Source organism: Bombina bombina, chromosome 1 (genome assembly GCF_027579735.1).
Source record: "Bombina bombina isolate aBomBom1 chromosome 1, aBomBom1.pri, whole genome shotgun sequence".
In the NCBI taxonomy this organism is placed as follows: domain Eukaryota; kingdom Metazoa; phylum Chordata; class Amphibia; order Anura; family Bombinatoridae; genus Bombina; species Bombina bombina.
In genome coordinates this window covers 55768928-55787210 of record NC_069499.1, presented here as the reverse complement: position 1 = coordinate 55787210, position 18283 = coordinate 55768928, and the positions used below count along the sequence as shown (strand labels likewise).

Sequence of the window (18283 nt, the reverse complement as noted above, 5' to 3'; positions counted from 1 at the left end):
AGGGGCAGAAAAGAACCAAATTAAAAATAAGCTGCCAAATATGGAAGAAGGCGGCCGCTCGCAGTCTTTAGCTCTCGTTGGAGGCAGATTTTGTCTTGTGACAATGCAACACATTAAGATTTGGATTTGCATAGATCTTAGGGTGTTTTACTTTCACAAGAATAAATCCATCTCTGAAAATAACTGAAGGCTGTGAGGGGCCGACTTCTTCTGCATTAGGCAGTTAACAAAGCTGCCGAATGCACAGGCCTCAAAAAATAGCTTTGCTCAGTTTAATACCTGCTTTATCAGAACTAATAGTTGCAGCACCTGTGAAATATACATTGAAAATTATCACTTCAGTCTGACAAGGAGGACAATATATACATTTATCAATGTTAAATTGTTTTGATACAGCAGAGCCTGTGTATTGCATTTACTTCATTCACCCAGACCATGCTGTCATAAGTGCGCACAAAGTGACGAGACAGCATAGCGCTTCATTTCTATTGTATCCAGTTGAAAAACCTTTGGGATTTTGAAGGATTTAACAAAATGTAAAAAGAATCCACACTAAGTGCCAAAGGCCAATAGTAAAAAATAAATAAATAATGAAACATTCCAAAGACATTGTCACGTAGCTCAGATGATAGTACCAAAGAACGTTTGCAGTTGAGCTCAGATCCCTTAATGTCTCTCTATATTACAAATTTTGGGGTCATTCAGTCAAGGCCAACTGAATTTTCAAAGTGTCGTTATAAAAGTTACCAGAGCCATCAGAACCGCCGATAAGGAGGACACTACATTGGCCCCGAGATCTTCCCTTCTCCTTGTCAGAGTCAGTCAGTGAGCAGGCGCAGAGGTTCAACAAAGTGTGACCAGCACGGGGTGGCTGAAGGGTGTCCCCAAACTTAATTGAGCTCCAGGAAGAGTTATCTAAATAAAGAACATTGTATATCAGCCCAAAATGAAAGCAACAAACTAGGTAGAGGGAAGAGTAAACTTTACCAGAAGCAGAGTTTACAATGTAGATTGCCCGTTTTTTTACGAGGCCATCATAAATTGTGGTCTAATTAGAACATTGGTAAATATCACTCACCCACATTAAGGATAAAAGCATCTTTCAGTGCACCAAGAGTAGAGCAGCCGCCATGAATCAGCAGTTTGTGTTCAGACACCCGCATTGAAACATGGAAACTAGAAGAGAGAAAAAATAAAGAAAACAAAAAAAGGGCTACAGTCCTAATATACTATACCAAGTGTAGATTCACACACGGAATATATAGGTACAATGTTACAATTAGGCAGGCTCTCTTACCATCGTGGGGAAGGTTTGTTAGACGTATCTGGAAGTGGAATAAACTCCATATAACCTGTGGATCCAGAATAACAAAACAAAAAATAAAAAACTTTACATGTGGGTGGAATTTAGGGAACAGAGAAAGGATATAAACTAACCTAGATCAAGGATGTAAACATCATTAAAATAGATTGGAGATGGAGACCGCCGTCCTCCAAATATCACAACACGATTGCCCAGCAATGTGGCACTGTGACTGCAGTAGGAGATAGGAAAGCAACGTATGGTTAAAAGCTGTGAAAGAACAGAGGTGCAAGTAATAGTGTGAGAAAGATTTTATAAAGTGTAGAATTCAAAATTAAAAAAGGGCGCTTATACAGCCGACACTATATACGTTAGTATTCTCCTTAAAATGATACTATGTTTTTGTTAAAATAAAAACAATATTTAATGTGCAATTATCGAAATAGTATCCACATAATCATATCATATAATATATCACATATACATTTCAGGGACGTCTCCCTTAATGAAGCAAGTTTGAAAAATTGAACAGTATAAAAAAAGTGTGGATTCCTTTACTTTTAAAAACACCTTTGTCCCAAATATAGAAACTACCTTAATTCTTCAGCAATCAATTGCCTAAGTATTTAGTCTCCACAAAGTATATATATGTAGTCTAGAAGAGTCAAGTTGCAAAGTTCCTTATTGGAATGCTTTAGCGTTATCCAGGAGAGCTGTATCAGCCGAATTTAACGTATCCACATAAAATGTAAATATATTATTGTTGCGACTAGTTGCAGATTACTTAGGGTGAACCGCTATTAATTTACCTTACCACAGTCTTCCGTGTGTAGGTTACCTGCTCCTCCGTTCACTTTACTGGTGCGCGTGCTAGGACGTGACCGATCTGTGTCTTCCGATTGGCACAATCTCGGTCCCTTCTGTTTACAAGCTGTTAAATCTATGATAGAATCCGACCTTGACAAACAAAGAAGTTTAGGGTTCACAATGACATCCCACAGTGCTTCAATGCATTTTGCCCACTTAGGGCTTTATCAAGATTCCTTACTGTGTTAGGATTACTCCTTTTATATCCTATATGTCATTGTGATTGGTTGGCACTGTTCAAAAACTTTAAGGTGTGTCACGAATACCTCAGGATTTAGCTGCTAAGGGGTTAATTCTGTTTAGCCTGTGAGCTAACAAACATTTGTTTTTTTTAAAAACTGTGTCCTGGGTTTGTTTGCGTTTTCTTTGAAGTGCCAGGAGCCTCATAAATACTTTGTAGTATACACAGAAGAGGCCTCTATGGCTCAAAATGTCAGCAGAGGGCATGACACAAAACAGTGCTTCTTCCCCATATCCTGATGAGGTCAATAAAAGGACATTGGTACAATGTAGATATGTGTTTAAAACATGTTATGACATTAAATGAAGGGAAAATGGCAACCATGTCATATTTGGCTTCAAATTGATTCTCACAATGTAAATAAGAGATTGGCCTTTTGGTCTAGATGAAAATGGATGTATCTAGCAGAAATTATAATGGGTTCTATAATTTCAGGCAAAGACTTAGACCTAGATTTGGAGTTTGGCGTTAGCCGTGAAAACCAGCGTTAGAGGCTCCTAACGCTACCGCCGGTATTTGGAGTCACTCAAAATAGGGTCTAACGCTCACTTTTCAGCCGCGACTTTTCCATACCGCAGATCCCCTTATGTCAACTGCGTATCCTATCTTTTCAATGGGATTTTTCTAACTCCGGTATTTAGAGTCGTTTCTGAAGTGAGCGTTAGACATCTAACGACAAAACTCCAGCCGCAGGAAAAAAGTCAGTAGTTAAGAGCTTTCTGGGCTAACGCCGGTTTATAAAGCTCTTAACTACTGTACTCTAAAGTACACTAACACGCATAAACTACCTATGTACCCCTAAACCGAGGTCCCCCCACATCGCCGACACTCGAATAAAATTTTTTAACCCCTAATCTGCCGACCGCCACCTACGTTATCCTTATGTACGCCTAATCTGCTCCCCCTAACACCGCCGACCCCTGTATTATATTTATTAACCCCTAATCTGCCCCCCTCAACGTCGCCTCCATCTGCCTACACTTATTAACCCCTAATCTGCCGACCGCAAAGCGCCGCCACCTACGTTATCCTTATGTACCCCTAATCTGCTGCCCCTAACACCGCCAACCCCTATATTATATTTATTAACCCCTAATCTGCCCCCCTCAACGTCGCATCCACCTGCCTACACTTATTAACCCCTAATCTGCCGAGCGGACCTGAGCGCTACTATAATAAAGTTATTAACCCCTAATCCGCCTCACTAACCCTATAATAAATAGTATTAACCCCTAATCTGCCCTCCCTAACATTGCCGACACCTAACTTCAATTATTAACCCCTAATCTGCCGACTGGAGCTCACCGCTACTCTAATAAATGTATTAACCCCTAAAGCTAAGTCTAACCCTAACACTAACACCCCCCTAAGTTAAATATAATTTACATCTAACGAAATTAATTAACTCTTATTAAATAAATTATTCCTATTTAAAGATAAATACTTACCTGTAAAATAAATCCTAATATAGCTACAATATAAATTATAATTATATTATAGCTATTTTAGGATTTATATTTATTTTACAGGTAACTTTGTATTTATTTTAACCAGGTACAAAAGCTATTAAATAGTTAAGAACTATTTAATAGCTAAAATAGTTAAAATAATTACAAAATTACCTGTAAAATAAATACTAACCTAAGTTACAATTAAACCTAACACTACACTATCAATAAATTAATTAAATAAACTACCTACAATTACCTACAATTAACCTTACACTACACTATCAATAAATTAATTAAATACAATTCCTACAAATAAATACAATTAAATAAACTAGCTAAAGTACAAAAAATAAAAAAGAACTAAGTTACAAAAAATAAAAAATATTTACAAACATAAGAAAAATATTACAACAATTTTAAACTAATTACACCTACTTTAAGCCCCCTAATAAAATAACAAAGCCCCCTAAAATAAAAAAATGCCCTACCCTATTCTAAATTACTAAAGTTCAAAGCTCTTTAACCTTACCAGCCCTGAACAGGGCCCTTTGCGGGGCATGCCCCAAGAAGTTCAGCTCTTTTGCCTGTAAAAAAAAACATACAATACCCCCCCCCAACATTACAACCCACCACCCACATACCCCTAATCTAACCCAAACCCCCCTTAAATAAACCTAACACTAAGCCCCTGAAGATCTTCCTACCTTATCTTCACCCTGCCAGGTTCACCGATCCGTCCTGAAGAGCTCCTCCGATGTCCTGATCCAAGCCCAAGCGGGAGGCTGAAGAGGTCCATGATCCGGCTGAAGTCTTCATCCAAGCGGGAGCTGAAGAGGTCCATGATCCGGATGAAGTCTTCATCCAAGCGGGAGCTGAAGAGGTCCATGATCCGGATGAAGTCTTCTATCAACTGCATCTTCAATCTTCTTTCTTCCGGATCCATCTTGCAGACCTCCGACGCGGAACATCCTCTTCTCCCGACGCCTACTAGCCGAATGACGGTTCCTTTAAGGGACGTCATCCAAGATGGCGTCCCTCGAATTCCCATTGGCTGATAGGATTCTATCATCCAATCGGAATTAAGGTAGGAATATTCTGATCGGAACAGCCAATAGAATGCGAGCTCAATCTGATTGGCTGATTGGATCAGCCAATCGGATTGAACTTGATTCTGATTGGCTGATTCCATCAGCCAATCAGAATATTCCTACCTTAATTCCGATTGGCTGATAGAATCCTATCAGCCAATCGGAATTCGAGGGACGCCATCTTGGATGACGTCCCTTAAAGGAACCGTCATTCGGCTAGTAGGCGTCGGGAGAAGAGGATGTTCGGCGTCGGAGGTCTGCAAGATGGATCCGGAAGAAAGAAGATTGAAGATGCAGTTGATAGAAGACTTCATCCGGATCATGGACCTCTTCAGCTCCCGCTTGGATGAAGACTTCATCCGGATCATGGACCTCTTCAGCTCCCGCTTGGATGAAGACTTCAGCCGGATCATGGACCTCTTCAGCCCCCCGCTTGGGCTTGGATCTGGACATCGGAGGAGCTCTTCAGGACGGATCGGTGAACCTGGCAGGGTGAAGATAAGGTAGGAAGATCTTCAGGGGCTTAGTGTTAGGTTTATTTAAGGGGGGTTTGGGTTAGATTAGGGGTATGTGGGTGGTGGGTTGTAATGTTGGGGGGGGGGGGTATTGTATGTTTTTTTTTTACAGGCAAGAGAGCTGAACTTCTTGGGGCATGCCCCGCAAAGGGCCCTGTTCAGGGCTGGTAAGGTTAAAGAGCTTTGAACTTTAGTAATTTAGAATAGGGTAGGGTCTTTTTTTATTTTGGGGGGCTTTGTTATTTTATTAGGGGGCTTAGAGTAGGTGTAATTAGTTTAAAATTGTTGTAATATTTTTCTTATGTTTGTAAATATTTTTTTATTTTTTGTAACTTAGTTCTTTTTTATTTTTTGTACTTTAGCTAGTTTATTTGTAGGAATTGTATTTAATTAATTTATTGATAGTGTAGTGTTAGGTTTAATTGTAACTTAGGTAAGTATTTATTTTACAGGTAATTTTGTAATTATTTTAACTATTTTAGCTATTAAATAGTTCTTAACTATTTAATAGCTATTGTACCTGGTTAAAATAAATACAGTTACCTGTAAAATAAATATAAATCCTAAAATAGCTATAATATAATTATAATTTATATTGTAGCTATATTAGGATTTATTTTACAGGTAAGTATTTATCTTTAAATAGGAATAATTTATTTAATAAGAGTAAATTAATTTCGTTAGATGTAAATTATATTTAACTTAGGGGGGTGTTAGTGTTAGGGTTAGACTTAGCTTTAGGGGTTAATACATTTATTAGAGTAGCGGTGAGCTCCAGTCGGCAGATTAGGGGTTAATAATTGAAGTTAGGTGTCGGCGATGTTAGGGAGGGCAGATTAGGGGTTAATACTATTTATTATAGGGTTAGTGAGGCGGATTAGGGGTTAATAACTTTATTATAGTAGCGCTCAGGTCCGCTCGGCAGATTAGGGGTTAATAAGTGTAGGCAGGTGGAGGCGACGTTGTGGGGGGCAGATTAGGGGTTGATAAATACAATATAGGGGTCGGCGATGTTAGGGAAGCAGATTAGGGGTACATAGGGATAATGTAAGTAGCGGCGGTTTACGGAGCGGCAGATTAGGGGTTAATAAGTGTAAGGTTAGGGGTGTTTAGACTCGGGGTACATGTTAGAGTGTTAAGTGCAGACGTAGGAAGGGTTACCGCATAGCAAACAATGGGGCTGCGTTAGGAGCTGAACGCGGCTTTTTTGCAGGTGTTTGGTTTTTTTTCAGCTCAAACAGCCCCATTGTTTTCTATGGGGGAATCGTGCACGAGCACGTTTTTGAGGCTGGCCGCTTGCGTAAGCAACTCTGGTATCGAGAGTTGAAGCTGCGTTAAATATGCTCTACGCTCCTTTTTTGGAGCCTAACGCAGCCATTCTGTGGACTCTCAATACCAGAGTTATTTTTTATGGTGCGGCCAGAAAAAAGCCGGCGTTAGTTTTTCGGGTCGTTACCGACAAAACTCCAAATCTAGCGGTTAGAGTTTATTGAAGGTCATAAAAGATAGGGGGGTTGTTTAGCCCCTGCCCAGGGGGGTGTGGTCAGGCAACTTGATCTCTGGAAAATATGTATAAGAATCTTGTGTTTTAACAATGAAATTGTAATTCTTACAAGGGAGGCTGTAACAACACAGAGTAAGGACCCAATTGCTTCATGACATCTCTCTGGTAACAGATTCCAAAGACTAGTACAGTATATGGTGTCTATTCTCTTCTTTATTTTAACCTGTTTGCTGTGCGTAATTTTATTTGTAACAACTTTTTATTAATAATGCATTGTGTATAATATTTTTGGCATAATAAATAATTCCTTTATTAAGCTTTGGCCTTTGTCTAATAATTGAACCACATTACTGAAAGGACTGGAGTGTTAGAACTGTATATTTTAGGTTATTTTCTGCTAAATTGTATTCTGAGAGTTAATGTGTAAGTCTGGGTTTTTCCTTAGGATTTTCCCTTTAATAAGTCATAAGTGGTGGCAGCATAGTTAGTTTAGTGTGGGTGGCATTAAGGGGAGTTTAGGGCATTTCTTTTAAGTCTAGTACAGACTAGAGAGTGTTGTTAACACATGCAACCACTGAACTAAATCACAAGCTTGCCTGGTGTGGCTAGATTGTGACAAATTAGTGACAGTAGAAGGAGTCTGAGAACCCTTTTTGTACCAACAAGTGACTGGCGCAGGGTTGGTTAACCTTGGTTCGTCACAAGGAGGATCACAGAGTTTCATAGAAATTGTGTCTTAAGGTGGTATAGGTGAATTTGGACAAATATCTTTTCTTTTCTTGTATAGATATTAAGTCATTATTAAGTAATTATTTCACCTATTATGGTGTGTACTTAAATAGAACATCAATGAATGTTTACATAAAAACATCAACACATAAAGATGATAAAAAAGCATCTATTTGTGTATTTAAAAAACATAATTTATGTAAAAACTTACCTGATAAATTCATTTCTTTCATAGTGGTAAGATTCCATGAGCTAGTGAATTATGGGATATACATTCCTACCAGGAGGGGGCACAGTTTTCCAAACCTCAAAATGCCTATAAATACACCACCCACCACACTCATTCCTCAGTTTAACAAATAGCCAAGTAGTGAGGTTTAAAAAAGCATACAAAAAGGGGAACTGGGAAAAATATTGTGCTTTTAAACAAAAATAGCATAGCCATCACAAAAAAGAGTGGGTCTCAGGTAAGTTCTTACATAAATTATGTTTTCTTTCATGTAAGTGGCAAGAGTCCATGAGCTAGTGACATATGGGATAAAATACCCAAGATGTGGAAGTCCACAGAAGAGTCACTAGACAGGGAGGGATAAAATAACAGCTAATTCCGCTGAGAAATTAAATCCAAACAATAATTAAGTTTTTCTTAAAAACTACAAAAAAACTTAAATCATAAGCAGTGGAATCAAACAGTCAGCTGCCTGAAGAACTTTTCTACCAAAGACAGCTTCAAAAAGAAACAAATACATAAAAATGGAAACATTTTGAAATTGTATGCAAAGAAAGCCAAGTTGCTGTTTTGCAAATCTAATTAACCGAAGCTAGTAGAATGAGCTGTAATTCTCTGAGGCGTAGACTGCCCTGCCTCCAAATAAGCTTTGTGAATCAAAAAGCTTTAACCAAGATGCCAAATAAATGGCAAAGGCTTTCTGACCTTTCCTGGAACCAGAAAAAAAAAGCAACAAATGGACTAGAAGTCTTTCTGAAATCCAAAGAATGTAAAGATCTTTCCAGAGAATTCTTAGGCTTAAGACACAAAGAAGGAACAACAATTTCCCTACTAATGTTGTTGATAGAATTCACAACTTTAGGAAGAAATTTGAATGAAGTCCGCAAAACAGCTTTATCTTGATGGAAAATCAGACACAAGAGAGAGCTGATAACTCGGAAACTCTTCTAGCAGAAGAGATAGCCAAAAGAAACAACACTTTCCAAGAAAGTAGTTTAATATCCAAAAAATGCATAGGCTCAAAAAGGTGGAGCCTGCAAAATCCTTAAAACCAAATTAAGACTCCAAGGAGGAGAAATTAATTTAATAACAGGTTTGATACGAACCAAAGCCTGAACAAAACAGTGAATATCAGGAAGTTTAGCAATCTTTCTATGAAATAAAACAGAAAGAGCAAAGATTTGTCCCTTTAAAGTACTTGCAGACAAAACCTTATGCAAACCATCCTGAAGAAATTATAAAATTCTAGGAATTCTAAAAGAATGCCAAGAGAATTTATGAAACGAACACCATGAAATATAGGTTTTCCAAACCCTATAATAAATCTTTCTTGAAACAGATTTACGAGCCTGTAACATAGTGTTAACCACTGAGTCAGAGACACCTCTATGACTAAGTACTAAGCGTTCAAATTCCATACCTTCAAATTTAACAATTTTAGATCCTGAAGGAAAAACGGCCTTTGAGACAGAAAGTCTGGACTTAGAGAAAGTTGCCAAGGCTGGCAACTAGACATCTGGACAAGATCCACCTACCAAAACCTGTGAGGCCATGCTAGTGCTACCAGAAACACATGAGACTGTTCCATTATGATCTTGGAGATCACCCTTGAAAGAAGAACCTGCTAATGTATCCACCATTTCCGCCTGAGGATCCCTGAACCTGGAAAGGTATCTGGGAAATTTCTTGCATAGATGAGAGGCCATCAGAACTATTTCTGGAAGGCCCCACATCTGTACAATCTGAAAAAAACATATCTGAATGGAGAGACCACTCCCCTGGATGTAAAGTCTGAGATAATCTGCCTCCCAATTGTCTACACCTGGGATATGAATTGCAGAAATTAGACAGGAGTTGAATTCTGCCCTAAAAAGTATTCAAGATACTTCTTTTAATCGCTAAAGGACTGTGAGTCCCCTCCCTGATGATTGAAATATGCCACAGTTGTGATATTGTCTGAAAACTAATGAAACATTCTCTCTTAAATTGAGGCCAAGCCTGAAGAGTTCTGAAAATAGCACGGAGTTCTAAAATGATGATTGGTAACCTCCCCTCTTGAGGTTTCCAAACCCTTTGTGCTGTCAGCAAACCCCAGACAGCTCCCCAACCTGTAAAACTTGCATTCGTAAGAATACAGTCCAGGAAGGACGAACAAAGAAGGATAAAAGCATCTGAATAATACCTGAATAATACGATGGTCTAACCACCAAGTCAGAGAAAGTTGAGTGTTGGGAATTAAGTATATCAACTGTGATACCTGAGAATAATCCCTGCACCATAGTTTCAGCAAGCAAAGGGGATCGCGTCCAATGCTGCAGTCATGAAACCTAAAAACTTTCCTGCACATAGCTACTGAAGGGAATAATAGAGACTGAAGGTTTAGACAGGCTAAAACTAACTTCATTCATCTCTTGGCTTTTAAAGACAGAGTCATGGACACTGAATTTATCTGGAAACCTTAAAAGGTGACCCTTGCCTGAGGAATCACGAAAACTCTTAGCTAAATTGATCCTGCATCCATGTCTTTGAAGAAACAACACTAGTTGATTTGTGTGAGATTCTGCTAAATGCTTATCGTCCAAATAAGAAAAACAATGCAATACCCTGCTCTCTGATTGCAGATAGAAGGGCCCCGAGAACCTTCGAAAAGATTCTTGGAGCTGTCGCTAGACCAAATGGAAAAGCGACAAATTGGTAAAGCTTGCATAGAAGCAGGGCCGCCATCAGGGGGTGACAGGGGTGACTCCTGTCAGGGGCCCAATGAGCCAGGGGGGGCCCAATGGGTACTACAGCAGAGTGCTAATTGAGCATGGGAAATGTTATTACAAGGAGAAGAGAGGATCTCAGAAACCGAAAGTGGTCTGAATGAATTGGAATGTGAGGATAAGCGTCCCGTACAACTATTGTTAACATGTAATGACCTTGCTGAACAAAAGGCATAATGGTCCTTATAGTCGCCATCTTGAAAGTTGGGACACTCACAAAACGATTTAGAGTTTTCAGATCCAAGATTGGTCTGAATGAATCTTCCTTCTTTGGGACAAAGAATAGATTTGAATAGAAACCCAAACACTGTCCCTGCTAAGGAACTGGTACAAACACCCCTGAAAAAAAATCTAGTTCTGAAATATATTTCAGAAAAAAACAACCTTCCGAGTGTATTCAAACATGAGAGAGAAAGAATCTTCCCATAGAAGGTCTCATTCTAAAAATCTATTCATAATCCCTAAGAATAATATTCTATAGACTTTGGACTGAATCCATCTATAAATAACTTAATCTGCCCCACACCAGAAGAACTGGTTTGAGAACCGCACCTTCATGCAGTCTTATTAACTAGTATTTGTATAGTGCTTTTCTCCTAGTAGGACTAAAAAATAACGCTTTTTCAGCGCTTGCACTCAGAGTTAACCAAATTGGCAGCTGAATAGTAATAGTTGTTATTACCCAAATAAATGGTACACATTTTATTGACCTCAAAAGGCCGAAGGGCTGCATCGACCCTGCCGGATATGAACCTGTGACCCTTGGATCTTAGAACAAGCTTTTGTAGTCAGGGCATTTGATCTACATCACCGGCAAAAAAGTAGAGACATTCATTTATGTTCTATTTAAGCCCACACCATAATAGGTGAAATAATGACTTAATATATATACACAAGAAAATATATTTGTCCTAATTCGCCTATACCACCTTAAGACACAACTTCTATGAAACTCTGTGATCCACCTTAAAGTTTTTGAACAGTGCCAACCAATCATAATGACATATAGGATATAAAAGGAGTAATCCTAACACAGTAAGGAATCTTGATAAAGCCCTAAGTGGGCAAAAAGCGTTGAAGCACTGTGGGATGTCATTGTGAACCCTAAACTTCTTTATCTTTCAAATCTATGATAGAATCCGACCTTAACAGCTTGTAAACAGAAGGGACCGAGATTGCGACAATCAGAAGACACAGATCGGTCACAAGACCAGCCGCACTTCCTACCACGCACACCAGTGAACTAAACGGAGGAGCAGGTAACCTACACACGGAGTGAGAGGGGAACTGAAAGGAACTCCCCGTTATAGTTCTGAAGACTGTGGTAAGGTAAATTAATAGCGGTTCACCCTAAGCAATCTGCAACTAGTTGCAACAATAATATATTTACATTTTATGTGGATACGTTAAATTCGGCAGATACAGCTCTCCTGAATAACGCTAAAGCGTTCCAATAAGGAACTTTGCAGGTGTAGCAACTTGACTCTTCTACACTATATATATATATATATACACATACATATATATATATATATATACATACACACACAGCAAAACAGTAAAAAAGCACTATTATTATAATTTATTGTGACGTTTCGGGACCACAAACGTCCCTTCTTCTGACAACCAGTACAAGTGAAAAACAGAATTTATGTTTACCTGATAAATTACTTTCTCCAACGGTGTGTCCGGTCCACGGCGTCATCCTTACTTGTGGGGATATTCTCTTCCCCAACAGGAAATGGCAAAGAGCCCAGCAAAGCTGGTCACATGATCCCTCCTAGGCTCCGCCTTCCCCAGTCATTCGACCGACGTAAAGGAGGAATAAAATCATATGATACCGTGGTGACTGTAGTTAAAGAAAATAAATTATCAGACCTGATTAAAAAACCAGGGCGGGCCGTGGACCGGACACACCGTTGGAGAAAGTAATTTATCAGGTAAACATAAATTCTGTTTTCTCCAACATAGGTGTGTCCGGTCCACGGCGTCATCCTTACTTGTGGGAACCAATACCAAAGCTTTAGGACACGGATGAAGGGAGGGAGCAAATCAGGTCACCTAGATGGAAGGCACCACGGCTTGAAAAACCTTTCTCCCAAAAATAGCCTCAGAAGAAGCAAAAGTATCAAATTTGTAAAATTTAGTAAAAGTGTGCAGTGAAGACCAAGTCGCTGCCTTACATATCTGATCAACAGAAGCCTCGTTCTTGAAGGCCCATGTGGAAGCCACAGCCCTAGTGGAATGAGCTGTGATTCTTTCAGGAGGCTGCCGTCCGGCAGTCTCGTAAGCCAATCTGATGATGCTTTTAAGCCAAAAGGAGAGAGAGGTAGAAGTTGCTTTTTGACCTCTCCTTTTACCAGAATAAACAACAAACAAGGAAGATGTTTGTCTAAAATCCTTTGTAGCATCTAAATAGAATTTTAAAGCACGAACTACATCCAAATTGTGCAACAAACGTTCCTTCTTTGAAACTGGATTCGGACACAAAGAAGGCACGACTATCTCCTGGTTAATGTTTTTGTTAGAAACAACTTTCGGAAGAAAACCAGGTTTAGTACGCAAAACCACCTTATCTGCATGGAACACCAGATAAGGAGGAGAACACTGCAGAGCAGATAATTCTGAAACTCTTCTAGCAGAAGAAATTGCAACCAAAAACAAAACTTTCCAAGATAATAACTTAATATCAACGGAATGTAAGGGTTCAAAACGGAACCCCCTGAAGAACTGAAAGAACTAAATTGAGACTCCAAGGAGGAGTCAAAGGTTTGTAAACAGGCTTGATTCTAACCAGAGCCTGAACAAAGGCTTGAACATCTGGCACAGCTGCCAGCTTTTTGTGAAGTAACACAGATAAGGCAGAAATCTGTCCCTTCAAAGAACTTGCAGATAATCCTTTCTCCAAACCTTCTTGAAGAAAGGATAGAATCTTAGGAATTTTTATCTTGTCCCAAGGGAATCCTTTAGATTCACACCAACAGATATATTTTTTCCATATTTTGTGGTAGATTTTTCTAGTTACAGGCTTTCTGGCCTGAACAAGAGTATCAATGACAGAATCTGAGAACCCTCGCTTTGATAAGATCAAGCGTTCAATCTCCAGGCAGTCAGTTGGAGTGAGACCAGATTCGGATGTTCGAACGGACCTTGAACAAGAAGGTCCCGTCTCAAAGGTAGCTTCCATGGTGGAGCCGATGACATATTCACCAGGTCTGCATACCAAGTCCTGCGTGGCCACGCAGGAGCTATCAAGATCACCGATGCCCTCTCCTGATTGATCCTGGCTACCAGCCTGGGAATGAGAGGAAACGGCGGGAATACATAAGCTAGTTTGAAGGTCCAAGGTGCTACTAGTGCATCTACTAGAGTCGCCTTGGGATCCCTGGATCTGGACCCGTAGCAAGGAGCCTTGAAGTTCTGACGAGAGGCCATCAGATCCATGTCTGGAATGCCCCACAACTGAGTAATTTGGGCAAAGATTTCCGGATGGAGTTCCCACTCCCCCGGATGAAATGTCTGACGACTCAGAAAATCCGCTTCCCAATTTTCCACTCCTGGGATGTGGATTGCAGACAAGTGGCAGGAGTGAGTCTCCGCCCATTGAATGATTTTGGTCACTTCTTCCATCGCCAGGGAACTCCTTGTTCCCCCCCTGATGGTTGATGTACGCAACAGTCGTCATGTTGTCTGATTGAAACCGTATGAATTTGGCCTTTGCTAGCTGAGGCCAAGCCTTGAGAGCATTGAATATCGCTCTCAGTTCCAGAATATTTATCGGGAGAAGAGATTCTTCCCGAGACCAAAGACCCTGAGCTTTCAGGGGTCCCCAGACCGCGCCCCAGCCCACCAGACTGGCGTCGGTCGTGACAATGACCCACTCTGGTCTGCGGAAGCTCATCCCCCTGTGACAGGTTGTCCAGGGACAGCCACCAACGGAGTGAATCTCTGGTCCTCTGATCTACTTGTATCGTCGGAGACAAGTCTGTATAATCCCCATTCCACTGACTGAGCATGCACAGTTGTAATGGTCTTAGATGAATTCGCGCAAAAGGAACTATGTCCATTGCCGCTACCATCAAACCTATTACTTCCATGCACTGCGCTATGGAAGGAAGAGGAACAGAATGAAGTACTTGACAAGAGTTTAGAAGTTTTGATTTTCTGGCCTCTGTCAGAAAAATCCTCATTTCTAAGGAGTCTATTATTGTTCCCAAGAAGGGAACCCTTGTTGACGGAGATAGAGAACTTTTTTCTACGTTCACTTTCCACCCGTGAGATCTGAGAAAGGCCAGGACAATGTCCGTGTGAGCCTTTTGCTTGTGGAAGGGACGACGCTTGAATCAGAATGTCGTCCAAGTAAGGTACTACTGCAATGCCCCTTGGTCTTAGCACCGCTAGAAGGGACCCTAGTACCTTTGTGAAAATTCTTGGAGCAGTGGCTAATCCGAACGGAAGTGCCACAAACTGGTAATGCTTGTCCAGGAATGCGAACCTTAGGAACCGATGATGTTCCTTGTGGATAGGAATATGTAGATACGCATCCTTTAAATCCACCGTGGTCATAAATTGACCTTCCTGGATGGAAGGAAGAATTGTTCGAATGGTTTCCATTTTGAACGATGGAACCTTGAGAAACTTGTTTAGGATCTTGAGATCTAAGATTGGTCTGAATGTTCCCTCTTTTTTGGGAACTACGAACAGATTGGAGTAGAACCCCATCCCTTGTTCTCCTAATGGAACAGGATGAATCACTCCCATTTTTAACAGGTCTTCTACACAATGTAAGAATGCCTGTTTTTTTATGTGGTCTGAAGACAATTGAGACCTGTGGAACCTCCCCCTTGGGGGAAGCCCCTTGAATTCCAGAAGATAACCTTGGGAGACTATTTCTAGCGCCCAAGGATCCAGAACATCTCTTGCCCAAGCCTGAGCGAAGAGAGAGAGTCTGCCCCCCCACCAGATCCGGTCCCGGATCGGGGGCCAACATCTCATGCTGTCCTTGGTAGCAGTGGCAGGTTTCTTGGCCTGCTTTCCTTTGTTCCAGCCTTGCATTGGCCTCCAGGCTGGCTTGGCTTGAGAAGTATTACCCTCTTGCTTAGAGGACGTAGCACTTGGGGCTGGTCCGTTTCTGCGAAAGGGACGAAAATTAGGTTTATTTTTGGCCTTGAAAGACCTATCCTGAGGAAGGGGCGTGGCCCTTGCCCCCAGTGATATCAGAAATAATCTCTTTCAAGTCAGGGCCAAACAGCGTTTTCCCCTTGAAAGGAATGTTAAGCAATTTGTTCTTGGAAGACGCATCCGCTGACCAAGATTTTAGCCAAAGCGCTCTGCGCGCCACAATAGCAAACCCAGAATTTTTCGCCGCTAATCTAGCCAATTGCAAAGTGGCGTCTAGGGTGAAAGAGTTAGCCAATTTGAGAGCATGAATTCTGTCCAAAATCTCCTCATAAGAAGAATCTTTATTGAGCGCCTTTTCTAGTTCATCGAACCAGAAACACGCTGCTGTAGTGACAGGAATAATGCATGAAATTGGTTGTAGAAGGTAACCTTGCTGAACAAACATCTTTTTAAGCAAACCCTCTAATTTTTTATCCATAGGATCTTTGAAAGCACAACTATCTTCTATGGGTATAGTGGTGCGTTTGTTTAGAGTAGAAACCGCCCCCTCGACCTTGGGGACTGTCTGCCATAAGTCCTTTCTGGGGGTCGACCATAGGAAACAATTTCTTAAATATAGGGGGAGGGACGAAAGGTATGCCGGGCCTTTCCCATTCTTTATTTACAATGTCCGCCACCCCGCTTGGGTATAGGAAAAGCTTCGGGGGGCCCCGGGACCTCTAGGAACTTGTCCATTTTACATAATTTCTCTGGAATGACCAAATTCTCACAATCATACAGAGTAGATAAGACCTCCTTAAGCAGGGCGCGGAGATGTTCCAATTTAAATTTAAATGTAATCACATCAGGTTCAGCTTGTTGAGAAATTTTCCCTGAATCTGAAATTTCTCCCTCAGACAAAACCTCCCTGGCCCCCTCAGACTGGTGTAGGGGCACTTCAGAACCAATATCATCAGCGTCCTCATGCTCTTCAGTATTTTCTAAAACAGAGCAGTCGCGCTTTCGCTGATAAGTGGGCATTTTGGCTAAAATGTTTTTGATAGAATTATCCATTACAGCCGTTAATTGTTGCATAGTAAGGAGTATTGGCGCACTAGATGTACTAGGGGCCTCCTGTGTGGGCAAGACTGGTGTAGACGAAGGAGGGGATGATGCAGTACCATGCTTACTCCCCTCACTTGAGGAATCATCTTGGGCATCATTTTTCTCTAAATTTTGTGTCACATAAATCACATCTATTTAAATGAGAAGGAACCTTGGCTTCCCCACATACAGAACACAGTCTGGTAGTTCAGACCATGTTAAACAGGCATAAACTTGATAACAAAGTACAAAAAACGTTTTAAAATAAAACCGTTACTGTCACTTTAAATTTTAAACTGAACACACTTTATTACTGCAAATGTGAAAAAGTATGAAGGAATTGTTCAAAATTCACCAAAATTTCACCACAGTGTCTTAAAGCCTTAAAAGTATTGCACACCAAATTTGAAAGCTTTAACTCTTAAAATAACGGAACCGGAGCCGTTTTTATATTTAACCCCTTTACAGTCCCTGGAATCTGCTTTGCTGAGACCCAACCAAGCCCAAAGGGGAATACGATACCAAATGACGCCTTCAGAAAGTCTTTTCTGTGTATCAGAGCTCCTCACACATGCATCTGCATGTCATGCTTCCTAAAAACAAGTGCGCAATAGAGGCGCGAAAATGAGGCTCTGCCTATGATTAGGGAAAGCCCCCTAGAGGATAAGGTGTCCAATACAGTGCCTGCCGGTTATTTTACATAATTCCCAAGAATAAAATAATTCCTCAAAGCTATGAAGTATAAAATATGTTTATATATCAATCGTTTTAGCCCAGAAAATGTCTACAGTCTTAAAAGCCCTTGTGAAGCCCTTTTTTTCTTATGTAATAAAAATGGCTTACCGGATCCCATAGGGAAAATGACAGCTTCCAGCATTACATCGTCTTGTTAGAATGTGTCATACCTCAAGCAGCAAAAGTCTGCTCACTGTTTCCCCCAACTGAAGTTAATTCCTCTCAACAGTCCTGTGTGGAAACAGCCATCGATTTTAGTAACGGTTGCTAAAATCATTTTCCTCTTACAAACAGAAATCTTCATCACCTTTCTGTTTCAGAGTAAATAGTACATACCAGCACTATTTTAAAATAACAAACTCTTGATTGAATAATAAAAACTACAGTTAAACACCAAAAAACCTCTAAGCCAATCTCCGTGGAGATGTTGCCTGTACAACGGCAAAGAGAATGAATGGGGAAGGCGGAGCTAGGAGGGATCATGTGACCAGCTTTGCTGGGCCTCTTTGCCATTTCCTGTTGGGGAAGAGAATATCCCCACAAGTAAGGATGACGCCGTGGACCGGACACACCTATGTTGGAGAAATGAAAACTTTTATAGGCCTGAATGACAATCCCCTTCAGGGCTACCAATCAGTGATAGCCGTTTGCA

The 18283-nt window shown here is 40.6% G+C and overlaps 1 protein-coding gene across 1 annotated transcript in view; it reads right to left on the bottom strand.

The window, feature by feature from the left end:
- Nucleotides 1–697: 697 nt before the first annotated feature.
- LOC128652826 (uncharacterized) overlaps nucleotides 698–18283 on the bottom strand; it is a 59156-nt gene continuing 41570 nt past the window's right edge. The window contains exons 8-11 of the mRNA XM_053705793.1: nucleotides 1438–1535; nucleotides 1298–1352; nucleotides 1079–1176; nucleotides 698–915 (exon numbers count right to left, since the gene is read on the bottom strand). Coding sequence (XP_053561768.1) covers nucleotides 698–915; nucleotides 1079–1176; nucleotides 1298–1352; nucleotides 1438–1535 — 469 coding nt within the window. The remainder of the gene's footprint in view (nucleotides 916–1078; nucleotides 1177–1297; nucleotides 1353–1437; nucleotides 1536–18283) is intronic.